Source organism: Phaethon aethereus, assembly GCF_964289735.1.
Source record: "Phaethon aethereus genome assembly, chromosome: Z".
NCBI lineage: Eukaryota > Metazoa > Chordata > Aves > Phaethontiformes > Phaethontidae > Phaethon > Phaethon aethereus.
The window spans coordinates 27,384,048-27,396,971 of record NC_138577.1 but is presented as its reverse complement, the minus strand read 5'-3'; the positions used below and the strand labels follow the sequence as shown (position 1 = coordinate 27,396,971).

Below are 12,924 nucleotides of genomic sequence, written 5' to 3'. Positions count from 1 at the left end.
CCTGCTTGTACTATGTAAAGAACCTTATGCTTTGTATTTTGGTCTTTTTTCTATTAATAATGTGGCTGAAGATTTCTACTATTATTACAGAGTTGATTTTCAGCCACTGGTTTTCATGAAGAATTTTGAAAAGATAACCTCAAGGGTGTCCAAACCTTGAAACCAAATAAGAATTGCATTTTCACGATTCTTGTTTAAAAATCAAACCAACCAGATCAAACCAGAAAAACCCCCTTGAGTTTGAGGCTGCTTCAGCAAAAGTTTGACCTGATTACACGTGTAACATGCAGGTGTGGTGGGTGGTAGAACTATCCTTTTTTCTTGCTATAATCTTTTCTTTATGCTTCTGTTTTAACTTCTTTGCCCCATTGCTCTGTTATTTTCTTTTCCTCTTCACCTTTTCCTGTTTCCTGTCCTTACTATTTTTCAGACATGTTCTACTCTTCTCCTTCATGCATTTATACTTACCTCCTTCCAAATCACAGGAGTTGGCTCTTTATGAAGGACACCAGGCCACTAGCTGACTTCTGAAAATGGCAGGCAGGCAGACACTACTTTTGTGTTGACTGAATGACAATGAAAGTTCACAAAAGTGATCAGAATTTTTAATTATTATGATGAAGATGGGCTTTTAAAAGTAATACTTATGTTGTGAGTCTTCTAAGAATTAAAGCTGCTGTTTCTGCTCAGGGTTTTTTCTTTATAGTCCCCCTCTTCTATCACTTTTCCTGACAACTTCAGAACTTGCGTACAGTGACTTGCCATCTGATAACTAGTATCTACTTTCAGTAAATCTGACTGAACAGTAGTGTTTTGTTTCAAAGATGTAGTAACTTTGCTGAAGTTTTGTGAAAAAGGATGACTAGTTAAAGGAGGTAGATCCAAATGTGTGTTTCCACCGAGGTAAGATTCCCAAACAGGAAAAAACGCAACTGTCTTAGCTGCAAAGAAGACCTTCAAACCTTTATTGAAGTAAGATTACAGCAAATCAAACTGGATTAAATAATGACAGCTTAAGTTAATTAAATACAAAACTTTCATTCACTGTTGTAAATCATAATGAAAATGTTTACTTAATTTGCTCAGTATTGGATTCAAAACTGTGGTACTGAGTTCTGTGATTTCTTGCACTGTGAAAATACTAATATGATTTGTTTTAAATGGGCACCCTGGCAATTTGGACTGTTGTTTTGTTCTTGGAATGAGAGAAAATGTATACTGGTTTGCTGTCTGGCTAATTTATACCATTAAGTTAAGGGGGCTTTTTTCAGTATAATATTCTATCACATCTCTAGTTAATTCTCATCTTTCAAAGTAAAAAGTCTTCAAGTGTTCCAATTCCATATTCAAATCTTTCTTTACCGAGCTTTGCATTTCTTTGAGATTATAAAACATGAAATGCATAATATTTTTTAAGGGGAAGACAGAGGCCAAGTTTTGAAGTTCAGAAATGTGTTTATTTGAGAAGTACATTGTTAGGTAATTTCTAACAATTAGCAGAAGAGTTACTTTAATTCAGTTTTTTTAATGGTGCTAAACATAGCATTTGTTATAATATTTGCATGTTGTCCATGTATTTTCTCAGAAGCGAGATCAATTACGAGATGAAGAGGAAAGAAAGAGCTCCTGGGTTAGTCAGGAGCGACAGAAAACGCTGGACAGACTTCGCACGTTTAAACAGGTAACAGAAGAAGAGTTGTTCTCTTCCACCAGTTTCTTTGCAAAGTCCTCATTCCAGGACTATACTATGCTATTAGCTATTCTCTTTCATTTATAGTTAAGTGTTCTTTGGAAAACTTACAACAAAATATGGCATTGGTGGTAACATTGCTCTGGCCGTTACATTCCCAGTGCCGTAATAAGCTTCTGTTCAGTCTTAACATCTACACGTTGTAAGAAGACACTTAGTAAATGTTCTTAAAAGAAGTATAATCTAAATGGTATTTCCTACAAAGAGCATTACCATCTGACGTACCTCCACTATCACTGATTGCCAGAACACCTGCCAATACCTATCCCTTCCTGTTACAATATGAGTGCCAGAAAATGGCTAGAAGATGGGATGAAGATGAGAGAATTAAAAAAAGGGTGAAAGTGCAAGAAAACAGAGACTATTAATTGGTGAAGACTTTTTCTGGTTTTGCCAAGTACATTAAAAATGTAGATATGAGAAGTTTTCTTTACTGGAAAGCTGTCTTGCTCACAAGTACACTCTTCATATTCTTATCATTTGCAAGGCTTTTGAATTGCATAGCTTCTGTAAATTAGAGCAAATTTACTTGCTTTAACCAGCAACTGTTAATGAACTGAATTCATGTATGAGCATGTTTATATTGTTACGTTCTCTATTGCTTTAGGCCTACCACAATTGTGTAAAATGTATTAGACTTGTCTTTCAGAAGCAGTTTTAATTTTTACATAAAAATGGCTATGGATGAAACTAATATGAAAAGACAGATATTGAGGCAGCAAACTGAAGAACTAAATTAAAAATACATTGGAAAGTCTCAAAATATTCAATGTTTTCAAGGGATACAAGCAGTATGATTCACATCTGAGGCCAGTGTATTAGGTCAGAGAGCACTTTGTTGCAGAGGGAACCATTGACCAGTTTTAGAAAAAGAAAACAAGAGGAATTTTGAATTTTAGTTTTCAGAAAAAACAGTCTTGAATGTACAGTCTGGTTCTTAGTGAAATCCTAATTCTAACCCATGGATATCCCTGACTAGACCAATCACATGTAAATTGTAGCTTAAACAAGAATAAAAATTTTTTTTAAAGGATCATTTTTGCATAACAGTGCGGTTATATTTGCTTTGTTTTTACATTCGGAGCAAAATGTATGAAAATAGCAGATGAATTCTACTTGTCAGAAAGGCAAACCCTAACTACTAAGTACCTAGACCAGTGTGTTGCATGTACTTATCTAATTGTCAATAACTTATTCACTTTAGCGGTACCCTGGGCAAGTAATACTTAAATCAACCAGACTACGGCTGGCTCATGCAAGAAGAAAATGTGCAGCCAGCTCAGTGTCCTGTGTTGATCAGCCTCAATCTTTGCCAGCAACCATACAAATCCAAGAGAAAAGTGAAGAGGTGGAATTCGAAAATGCAGTTCAGCCTTTGCAAGTGCAAGAACCCACAAGCTTAGAACAACTTCAGGATATCTCGTTACCTCCCAATAGTGTTACCTCTGAACTTCCTCATGTTATTACTTCTCCGCTCACCAGTAATGAGCTTCAACCAGAGACTGTTACTGTAGTACCGCTTCCACCTCCTTTGCCTCCACCACCTCCACCTCCGCCTCCACCTTTGCCCTCCAAGGAAGGTGCCACCAAATCCTTAGAGAAAAGCGACAGCTTTGTTAAACGTCAGAGTGAGGAGAAAGGAGTCCAGCACTCTTCTGGTGTCCCACCAGCACATCTGTTTGACAGCAGTCAGCTAGTCAGTGCCAAGAAGAAGCTTAAGAAGACTGGTGATCTAGAGGGCTTACAGAGAAGGAGAGGTAATATTTTAATTTCTCTGTATTTATTGTAATGCATATCAGTTCCTCTTTTGAATTGTTCTATAGAAAAGTGTATGCTGTAATTAATTTATAATTACTAATGGGCAAGTTGACAGTTGACAAATGTCAGCAACTCAAACAAATGTTAGGACCTTTACGACAGTGTGCTGTATACTGTTAGAGAGAAAACACTTGTGAAACTGATTCTGTGATATATGACATTAGACTAGCTAGAAAATGGAGATAAATGTTGCCTAAAAGAATCTTTTCTTATCTAGTTTACAGCCAGCACTGCAAGTATTGTATGCTTCACCTGAGGGTGCAGTGCTTTTTTAATAACAGAATTATACATAATTTATGACCTAGTAAAATGCATACTTGTCTTGGCACATAGGAGACCTTGCAAATGCTATCTTCAAAGTCTCTTCAAATTCTCATACAAAAATCCACAAACTCTGAAAGTACCCCGTGAAAGCTGAGTAAGAACATATGCGTTTAACTACAATTGGAAATTAAATTTATAATCAATCAGCTAAGCATGTTGTTAAATAGTTAAAAGATCAAAAACTTCTTTGGAAACTAAGGAGAATGAATAGAGCACAGGACTTTGCTGGGAGATCTATTACAATTTGTTGATTCTGTGCTACCTGTTTTTAACTGTTTAACCTTTATCCAATATATAAAATGAGGAGAATAGCAGCCATGTTTGAACAAATAATCCTGGTGTTTTGGTGAAACATGCTATATTGCAGCTAAGTTTTTATTTGAAAATCAGAGATGGGATTTTCAAAAGCACTGAGCTGAACTATTTTACTGGAAGTCACTGAAGAAAAAGGACCTCTAGTGGGCCTTGATTCACATGGCTATAATATGGCTGTAATAACATTTTATCTGGCTGTGTTGATTACAGCTACAGAAAACATCCCTTCATTGACATTTTCCCTCATCCAGATAAAATCAAAATTAGAACCGTCTTCATCAGTTAGACAGAAACAAGAGTTTCCTCTAGAATTGTCCTTAAATGACTGAAAACCCTTGAAGCAACTCCATAGTTACAGAATTATTAAGCTCTTATGAATCTTGCAGGTCACAGGTACAGTGTCGTAAGTTCATTATTAATTTTGAAGCTGCTGCACTCCATTTTTCTTTTTCTGTAGTCCTATTGTTTATTTTTCTGATACACAATAAAATTTTGCAATTTTATGTAAAGCACATATTGTGTGTGCAATTTGACATACATCACAAAGTGGCAAATATGAAATCAAATTATATCCTCCTGCTTAAAAGTATTGTTAATGTCTCCTGCTGCTCTGTATTCCCTGAGATGTTCCAAGTCTCTAAGTGGCTTCAGAAATTTGTGTCCGTATGACAGACAAGCGTTTTACAATCCTTCCTTCCTCCTTCAAATGTGTAGTCCTGTATTCTTCTGTTATTTCTCTTTTCCTGCTGTCTCTTGCAACTGTCTGGGTCATTAGTCTGATGGATAAAGCCCACTCATAAATGCAAAACAGGTTTTGAAAATGTATTCTACAATATACAAAAAAGAATGTGAGATGGATATTCATCTGTTGATTGGTATGTGCTGGATGTTATTCGTGCTAGTGTATGCAAGCTATTTCATTATAATGCATTCTCTGGGAGAGGGACCTTACCTACTTGTTGCTCTTCAAAGAGCCAAAGCCTAATTTTTATTTCTGCAGAGAACTGGTTTCAAATTGGTAATAAAGAAAGGATTTGTCATAAAGTGTTAACTCTTACTTCTCTGTTTTCAGTAATTATAAAGGAAGGGAATTTATGCAGGCAAACTGTGACTAGGTGCTAACACATACATCAATCCAGAGAAACAGGAAAATGCATGCTGTTGCAGTTGACTATACTGCCGCGTCCTTCACTGGCATGTAGTAACAGTCATACAGTAGGTAAAATCAGCCACAAAATGCAAGTGCTGAGAATGGACTGCACAGTCCAGTACAATTACACAGTACTCATTACCTGCATTTCAAGAAAGATAATGTAATAAAAGCTTTCATTGTGTTGGATTCATTGCAGCTATTTTGATTTTCCTCACTGCAAACAGGAAAGCCATCGTGTTCAAAAAATTTTACTGCCTGCCTAATAAGAGGTTAAGTGGTTTCAGAAATTATAATTGTCTGTATAAACCAGTTTTGGCCTGGTAATAGGGAAGATAAATTTGGAGGCTAAAACAATAGTGAAGCAACCGTTATGGTATGGGACTATTACTATCACAGTAATAGTATGTGGCTACTTTTTGCTCTGTAGGGAAGAAAATTAGTGAAAATAATACTGAAGGTCTTTTGATTTACTGCAGTGAGTTCCCCGATGGATGAAGTGCTGGCTTCCTTGAAACGTGGCAGCTTTCACTTAAGAAAAGTTGAGCAGAGAAGTCTCCCTCCTTTTCCTGATGAAGATGATAGCAATAACATCTTGGCACAGATCAGGAAAGGGGTGAAACTGAAGAAAGTGCAGAAGGATGTTTTGAGAGAATCCTTTACAATTCTGCCTGATACTGACCCTCTGACAAGGAGCATCCATGAAGCATTGCGACGAATTAAGGAAGCATCACCCGAATCAGAGGATGAAGAGGAGAGTTTGCCTTGCACAGACTGGGAAAATTAACCTGTAATTAACCTATGTTTAAAAAAAAAATTTCTTCAACACTTTTTGTATAACAAAAAAGCTAAGCCTCAGGTTGTGCATTCTAGGAGACTTAGTATGAATGTGACTAAACTGTCTGATGTCCAGCGTGGTAAAACATGCACGTATGAATATAGTATCACTGACTTTTCAAAGAATTTAGGGTTTATAGGAAGGAAAACTTTTTTTAGGCAACATGTTAGCCTTTTATTGTTTGAATACTTTTGCTGAATATTGACAGGACAGCTCCTATAAAAAGCTCTATTTTATTTAGTAAATTTGAAGGGACTGTTTGCAGCTTATCAAAAAGCTTTAAAAAGCTTTTAAGTAACAAAGCAGCACAATCATTCTTGGACAGACCTTGTACTTATTTTCTAATTACTTCTGACCTTGTAAAAATTTAGAGTGTTTATCACTTCAGACTGAATAGCTTCAAGTGAAGGATGATTACATTTGACTGCTGAACACATTGAAATCTCATTGGTTACCCTGTGTGACTGACTGTTTGATAGCTTGGTTTCAATCTGTAAACTCTCTGACTTAATTGAATTTCTAGACTATAAACAGGAAATACACAAATATAATTTATACTTCTGCTACTCATATGAATCCCATGAACTTGCATTATACTAAGCTACAGTGCCTGAAAGTACAGACATTAGACTTCAGCAGATGAAATTAATGATTTCAGAACAAACCAGAAGTGGTCAAGAGATTAGTTTTCAAAATATGGTTGCATCAGTAGCACAAAGAGGTTCTTGATTACAACAACAGCATACAGCAGTATTCTTCTGTGGTGGTTCTTTTCTGCTACTGGCTTGTGCATGAACTTAAGTATCAATGAAAGCTCCCACTAAACTTAAAATTTGGAGACAAAAGAGGTATGACTATCTGTAAAGAATATAAAAATCTGTTTAGATTTTTCAAGTCTATGGAAGAACGCAGCTAGCAGTAGGAAAAAGATAACCTTTTTGGATGTTTACAATCAGGCATTTCTACCCTGGTTAGTTATTACCATCGCTAGAGAATGACTATTGATAAAGTGCTACAGCTGTTTAAAAAGTGATGGTGACTTGGCACATCATCTGCTGAATGTTGTGGTTATGAAATACTGTGTCTCAAACTGTTCCACTGGTATGCTATTTTCAGTAATAATGTTGCCTTTATTGCCTCATGAACTAGCCATTGGCCAACCTAATGATTTAATACTGTTTAAATATGGCATGCTCCTGCTATTCCATACCAGATGTACTGCTAGTTTTGGAGTTGAAAATCCAGCAGTGGACATGTACTTCACTCTTGCTGAAACTCAGAAGTGAAAATAATTTTGCTTGGGTGTAGCTTTTTTCTATTACTTGCATACTGAGAACTACCACTACCACAGCCCTTCAGAAATCAAGTGACAACTATAAGAAAAGGCATGGCTTGGAATCGACTTGGCTTTCTCAGTGCAATTACTCTCTTTCATTTCCTAGGTAACTGAGCAAATTTAAACTTGGTGATTTGACTCTATGATGTTAGTAAATCTAACTTACTCTTTGGGATCTTCTTTGCATTTTTTAGTAAGAATACTCTTTAATACTATGGGTCATTAAAAAAAAAAAAAAGGCAGCATTTATCCAAGAATGCCTTCAAATTTTTTTAATCTAGATGGTGGACCTCCTCAGTGTTTTCCACTGGAAGTGTATCCTCTTAGAAGTCTTTTGTATACATTGCTAGACAATATACATATACCTTTTCCTCTGCTAGCATTTGCAGCCCAGTAGAGGCAGTTCAGAGTGCAGGCTGAAAATCACTGCCATACAGTACCTGTAGTGCACTGGTGGTTGTCTCCTTTTTACAAGTCTACAGTTACGGTATCTTCCCCTTTTGAGGATGCACTTCTGTGAAATGCTGAGGTCCCTTGAAATCACTTCCTAAAGCAGGATGCAGTGTTAGAATTATGAATGTGTGCTCCTTGGAGTTCTTCACTCATCTGGGACCCACTTTCTCTTAACAATATCATATTTTATTATGAAAACAAACCTGTTTTCATGAGAAGACGATTTAACAGATAGTACAAATTTGATTGAAGAATAGTTGTAAAAATAGCTAACAGCTCAGAAAGGAAAACAAGGCCTCTGCTATGGAAGCACATGAAATAATCTAGGAGAACAGAGATTGAAACAAAGCCCTTGTGAAATTCAGCTGAATAAATACTTTTCACATAGATGAGTGTGCTTGCTTGAACATGTAGAGTGGTTACCCAGCATGTATTATGCAAGAGTAGAAAGTCTGTTGTAGAAATTGCAGAACCCTATTTTTTTTTACTCTAAGGTTATCCATTCAATACCATGGTTTAAGATTGACCCACTGATTTTTAACTGCAAGCTTTGCACATACCAAAACCAGTTGCATAGAGATTTTAGGTTGAAAACAGTTTTACAAAAGTATATTGGCACATATGTTATGAACTGTGTTTAATACACATGCATCCTTATAGGCTAAATGTAACACAGTTATTTGCCTTAGGAATGAAGGCCAAATCTGACATAACGATGTATGTTATCAGGTGCCAAAAAGTGTCTTAATGTATGTGCAAGGAGTATTAACAATACCCACTGAATTGGTTTCATTAATTACTGAAGACAAACTAATAGTAGCTAATTCCTGCAGGAGATCGAGTCTTCTCTTGTAGTATCTGCTTTATGAGTTAACTTCTACATAAAGTTACAACTTCTTTAAGACCAGTTCCTTCCTTACAGACACTCTAAATCATGTACATAAAACGTTGGGGCATTCTATATATTGGAAGTACAGCTGAACAAGCAGAATAAAGATGCAGTAGCTTCTGTGTGAACAACCAGAAGATTATTAGTTATCAAAAGTATCCCCAGCCTATCTGTGTGCATGTGTACATAATGGTACACATAAATCACTACAGTACCTTAAGAGTACTGTAAGTAATGTGAAACCTGGGTTCCTGGGAGTGATGGACAAAGTAATGAATAAGAAGTGAGCTTTTGCTTTCTATAGTCTTCTAATTCAATATTTTGGGTGTCTTCAAACTCTAATCTCTGTTCACTGCCAATAATACCAGAAGGCAAAAAAAAGACCTGATCCTATTCTGTGTGTCCTGGCTCCAGAGTTAGTATGTCATTACCCCTGGAGCAAAGAGAATCAAAGCTTTTGAAGATGCTGCTCAGTATTGCATGTTGGAATCACCTGATACATTGATCAGAGAGTATTTGTACAGCTGTTTAGCTTTTCAGATGTTCCTTCCCCCCGCCCCCAACAGGTCATTCACAGCCACTGATGTGAGAAAAGAAACCCCAGCTGAAGATTACTTTTCCTCTTCATTTCTGAAAATTCAGAGACAGCAGTTATGAGCATCAGTTCCACAGGAGGCTTTCTTTGGCAAAGAAATAGTCTTTCTTTTGGCAAATGATTCAGTATATGGAAAAAATGGCCTGAAATGTTAACTTTCAGATAACTTTTTCTTTAATTTGTTCAAAAAATTCTGCTTTGGGCAGAAAGCTAAGTTGTTTAGATGTGCTTTTTATATAATCAATAACGCCCAATTCTTAAGCACTTTTTATATTTTCATTAGTAATGTGTGGCCAGTTAAGTGAGGGGGGCATTTTGAGTTGGGAGAATTCTTGCTGTTAGAGCAACTTGGGGATTCAGCCAAGACATCAAAGCAGCTATAAAATGTCCCCTTCACTGCACTGAATATATCATCTGCTTGAAAGTCCAACTAAATAGCTCCTTGCAGAGAAGCTTGCTGTGTAGCAGTGTGATACTCCAGAAAGAGCAGAATTCCTAGTTGCACTACAGTAGCTGAAATTCAGTAACCTGCAGCTAAGACTTTTTTTCTTCTTAGTTTGAAGAAGTGTATGTCAGTATGGAAAGTAACAAGTGACCACAGCATAATGAGAAACAAGAGTTGAATTCAGCACGTACTCAAGAATGTGTTTGTTTCCAGCATGGTACATTTAGCAAGACACACTGCAGCACCTTTTTAGAAGGTCATTTGTAGTCTGACACCTTTTTAAAATAGACATTTTCATGCTTTTTTAAAAATATTTATCTATGCTGAACCAAGTTAGTTATACTTTTGTCATTTGTTACAAGAAGCAATATTTTGTAATTTCATACTTAAAATTATTTTTCTCTTTTGGTTTAAAATGGCTTTCAACTATTCTAAGCAGCCTTCTTTAAAAAAGATCAAAGCACTTAAACATAGTGATAATTCAGTTGTGAAAATCATGCTTCTCTTGCTGGTTTTCATTATTTCCTGTAGTGGCTGCAAAAATGTTTGTGTTTCATACACAAAAGGATATGGGGAAAAAAAAATTCTTTTTGATTCTGACTTTTTTTTTTTAAAGGAGAGTTACAACTTCCTCTGTGGTGAATAGAAGTAATTAGAAGTAATCCTAAACTTCATGACTAATGGCTGCAGGCAGCTACTCTTATGATACCACAAGTACTAAGAGGTATGTCAATACCAGAGATACAAGTAGCCTTGTACCATCTACAAACTCCATTAAAGTCAGTCCATTACAATTCCGAGAAAACTGAATTTTCAGTAGCATTTTATTTTTACTAGCATGACGCACACTGTGTTTCAGAAGTACACAGTTCCTGTCCTTGTGTACTGCATTCTATTCACTGTTCCTCTTGTGACAGACAAACTACTATTTGGTGTTTTTTAAGTGAAATTACGCATTGCTGCTGTCATGTAATGGAACGTGTACTGTGTTAACGTTTATAATGGGAGATGTCACGTCTTGCCATTTACCTATATGAACAGGAGCAGGAGAACTTACCTTAGCAATAGGCTATGTAACCTAAAGGAACCTCAGCTCATGGACCTTTCAGTTGTTTTGCTGTGGCTGTCCTGAAATTAAAGCTTTGTCAAACATCTGGAAAGGATGTCACTTTACCCTTGCTATCAACAGGCATTTTCTTAACCTTGTTGCCTTATTTATAAAGATAGTGAACCTTAATTTTCAAAGCATCTGTGAGCAGCGTTACTGTAGAATTGTATTGATTTTTCTGTATTAGTCATCAGGTCTGTATTCTTCTGTCCCAAGATCAGCGCTATGAAAGGCTTCATACTGGCTTTCCAAGGACCTAAACCTACACAATGTTTTGTTTTTTTCCTTAAACCACTTCTCTGAACCCCGAGTTACACAGCGTGGTTGTAAGCTGTCAAATACTGCATTCCTGCAGCAATAATAGCAATTTCAAAGTTCATCATAATCATTTGATATTACCTGTACCATAAGCTGTAGTGTATTTTTGCTCTATATTTGTTTTTATTTCCAGGTCACACCACATGTTAAAACTGAGGTAATCAAATTTTTGGCTGTAGCACAAAGCAGAACTGTGATGCAGAATGGCAATTCAGATGATACAGTTCATCTGAAAATTAGTGCTAAATTAACAGTGGTGATTGAACAACTTTTATGTCCATTTTTTCCAGTTTTCCAGCCTGGAGTTTTATTCCTTAGAGTATGCATATGGGACATTGGCAAAATTCCAAGCTGAGGAAAAACAGTGTAATTTTAAAGTATAGGTGCATTGGTCCCCTTGCAAAACATTTGTGTCTATAGTTGACCACTGTGTCGTGATTTATCTAAATAGCTCCACACTATACTGTGCTACAGTTTTCAGGCTTGTTTGCCACATGATCTGTCATCTTTGCCTTGAAAAATGTGTGCATGATTCAGAAGAATTACTGTCCTTAATCTGCTTTATATTTAGCTGAAATCTTAGATTCCTGTAATAGCTTAGTTTATAGAAATGGAGTTCTCCTATGAACATTTATTTTATGCGCACAGAAAAAGTAGTTGTTATGCTGAGCATAGCAGGTTATATCAGTTCAAAACTGCCATCTTCAATGTGGAAAGTAAATTTTTTTTCCATATATTGCTAAAAAAAAATCCTGGATTTTAATCCTCCATGAGTCACTAGATGTCGCAATTTCACATAATTCTCCACTTTGATTTAAAAATTGTGCATATATAGTGTACAGGCTAATACATAAAACTTCCCATCCTCTGTAATCTGAAATTTTGCAGTGGGGTGGCTACAGCAGTAAATGGAGAAAGTTTAAGTATATTCACAAGAAACTTGGGAAAGTTGTGACAGTACTGCATTGAGATGGGTTTCTTCATATCTGAGAAAAGCTCTAACAATTATATTGGTCCTTGAGAAATCTTAGCAAACATCACTACAGAAAAAACACTTAAACAAACGCAAGGAAAGAGAGCCTCCACAAAAATACCTTTCTACCTATTACTGGTATTTTTCATTTGTGGCTGGACTTTGTTCTGCTGTGGCTGCATTGTTGTGTTGCTAGCCATTTATCTTAAGCAGTTTGTCAGCTTTCAGGCTTCTTCGATTTTTAGAAACTTCTTTCTTTGTTCAAATTAAAACTGTTTTAGTATAGTGTAACTGATCTAGTGAGGTAAAGAGTTGGAATGCATAATATTTATTGTACAAATGCTTATGTGAGGACTGAAAAATCTTTTATGAGTGGGAACAAGAAAGTAAATACTCAATTTCTACTAAAATAACCAAAATATAAGGTAAACAGCAATAGTCTTTTGGTCAGAAATGGAATTTGCATCAGCATGAATTCCATGCTTTCATTCACATAGGTTCTAGATCCTTTACAAATAACCAGTAGTCTTATTTTATTCACTTTACTGTGTTTTCATATATTAGTTAAGTTACCTGTCTAGGGTAGATGAAGGGTTTTTTTTATTTTTCTTA

At 36.0% G+C, this 12,924-nt stretch overlaps 1 protein-coding gene across 1 annotated transcript in view; it reads left to right on the top strand.

Moving 5' to 3' along the window:
- The window catches only part of JMY (junction mediating and regulatory protein, p53 cofactor), a gene marked incomplete at both ends in the record, with an annotated part of 55,973 nt that extends 49,829 nt beyond the window's left edge, over positions 1-6,144 (top strand). Inside the window, 3 exons of the mRNA XM_082013041.1 lie at positions 1,586-1,681; positions 2,955-3,507; positions 5,837-6,144. Coding sequence (XP_081869167.1) covers positions 1,586-1,681; positions 2,955-3,507; positions 5,837-6,144 — 957 coding nt within the window. The remainder of the gene's footprint in view (positions 1-1,585; positions 1,682-2,954; positions 3,508-5,836) is intronic.
- Between the last annotated feature and the right edge of the window lie 6,780 nt (positions 6,145-12,924).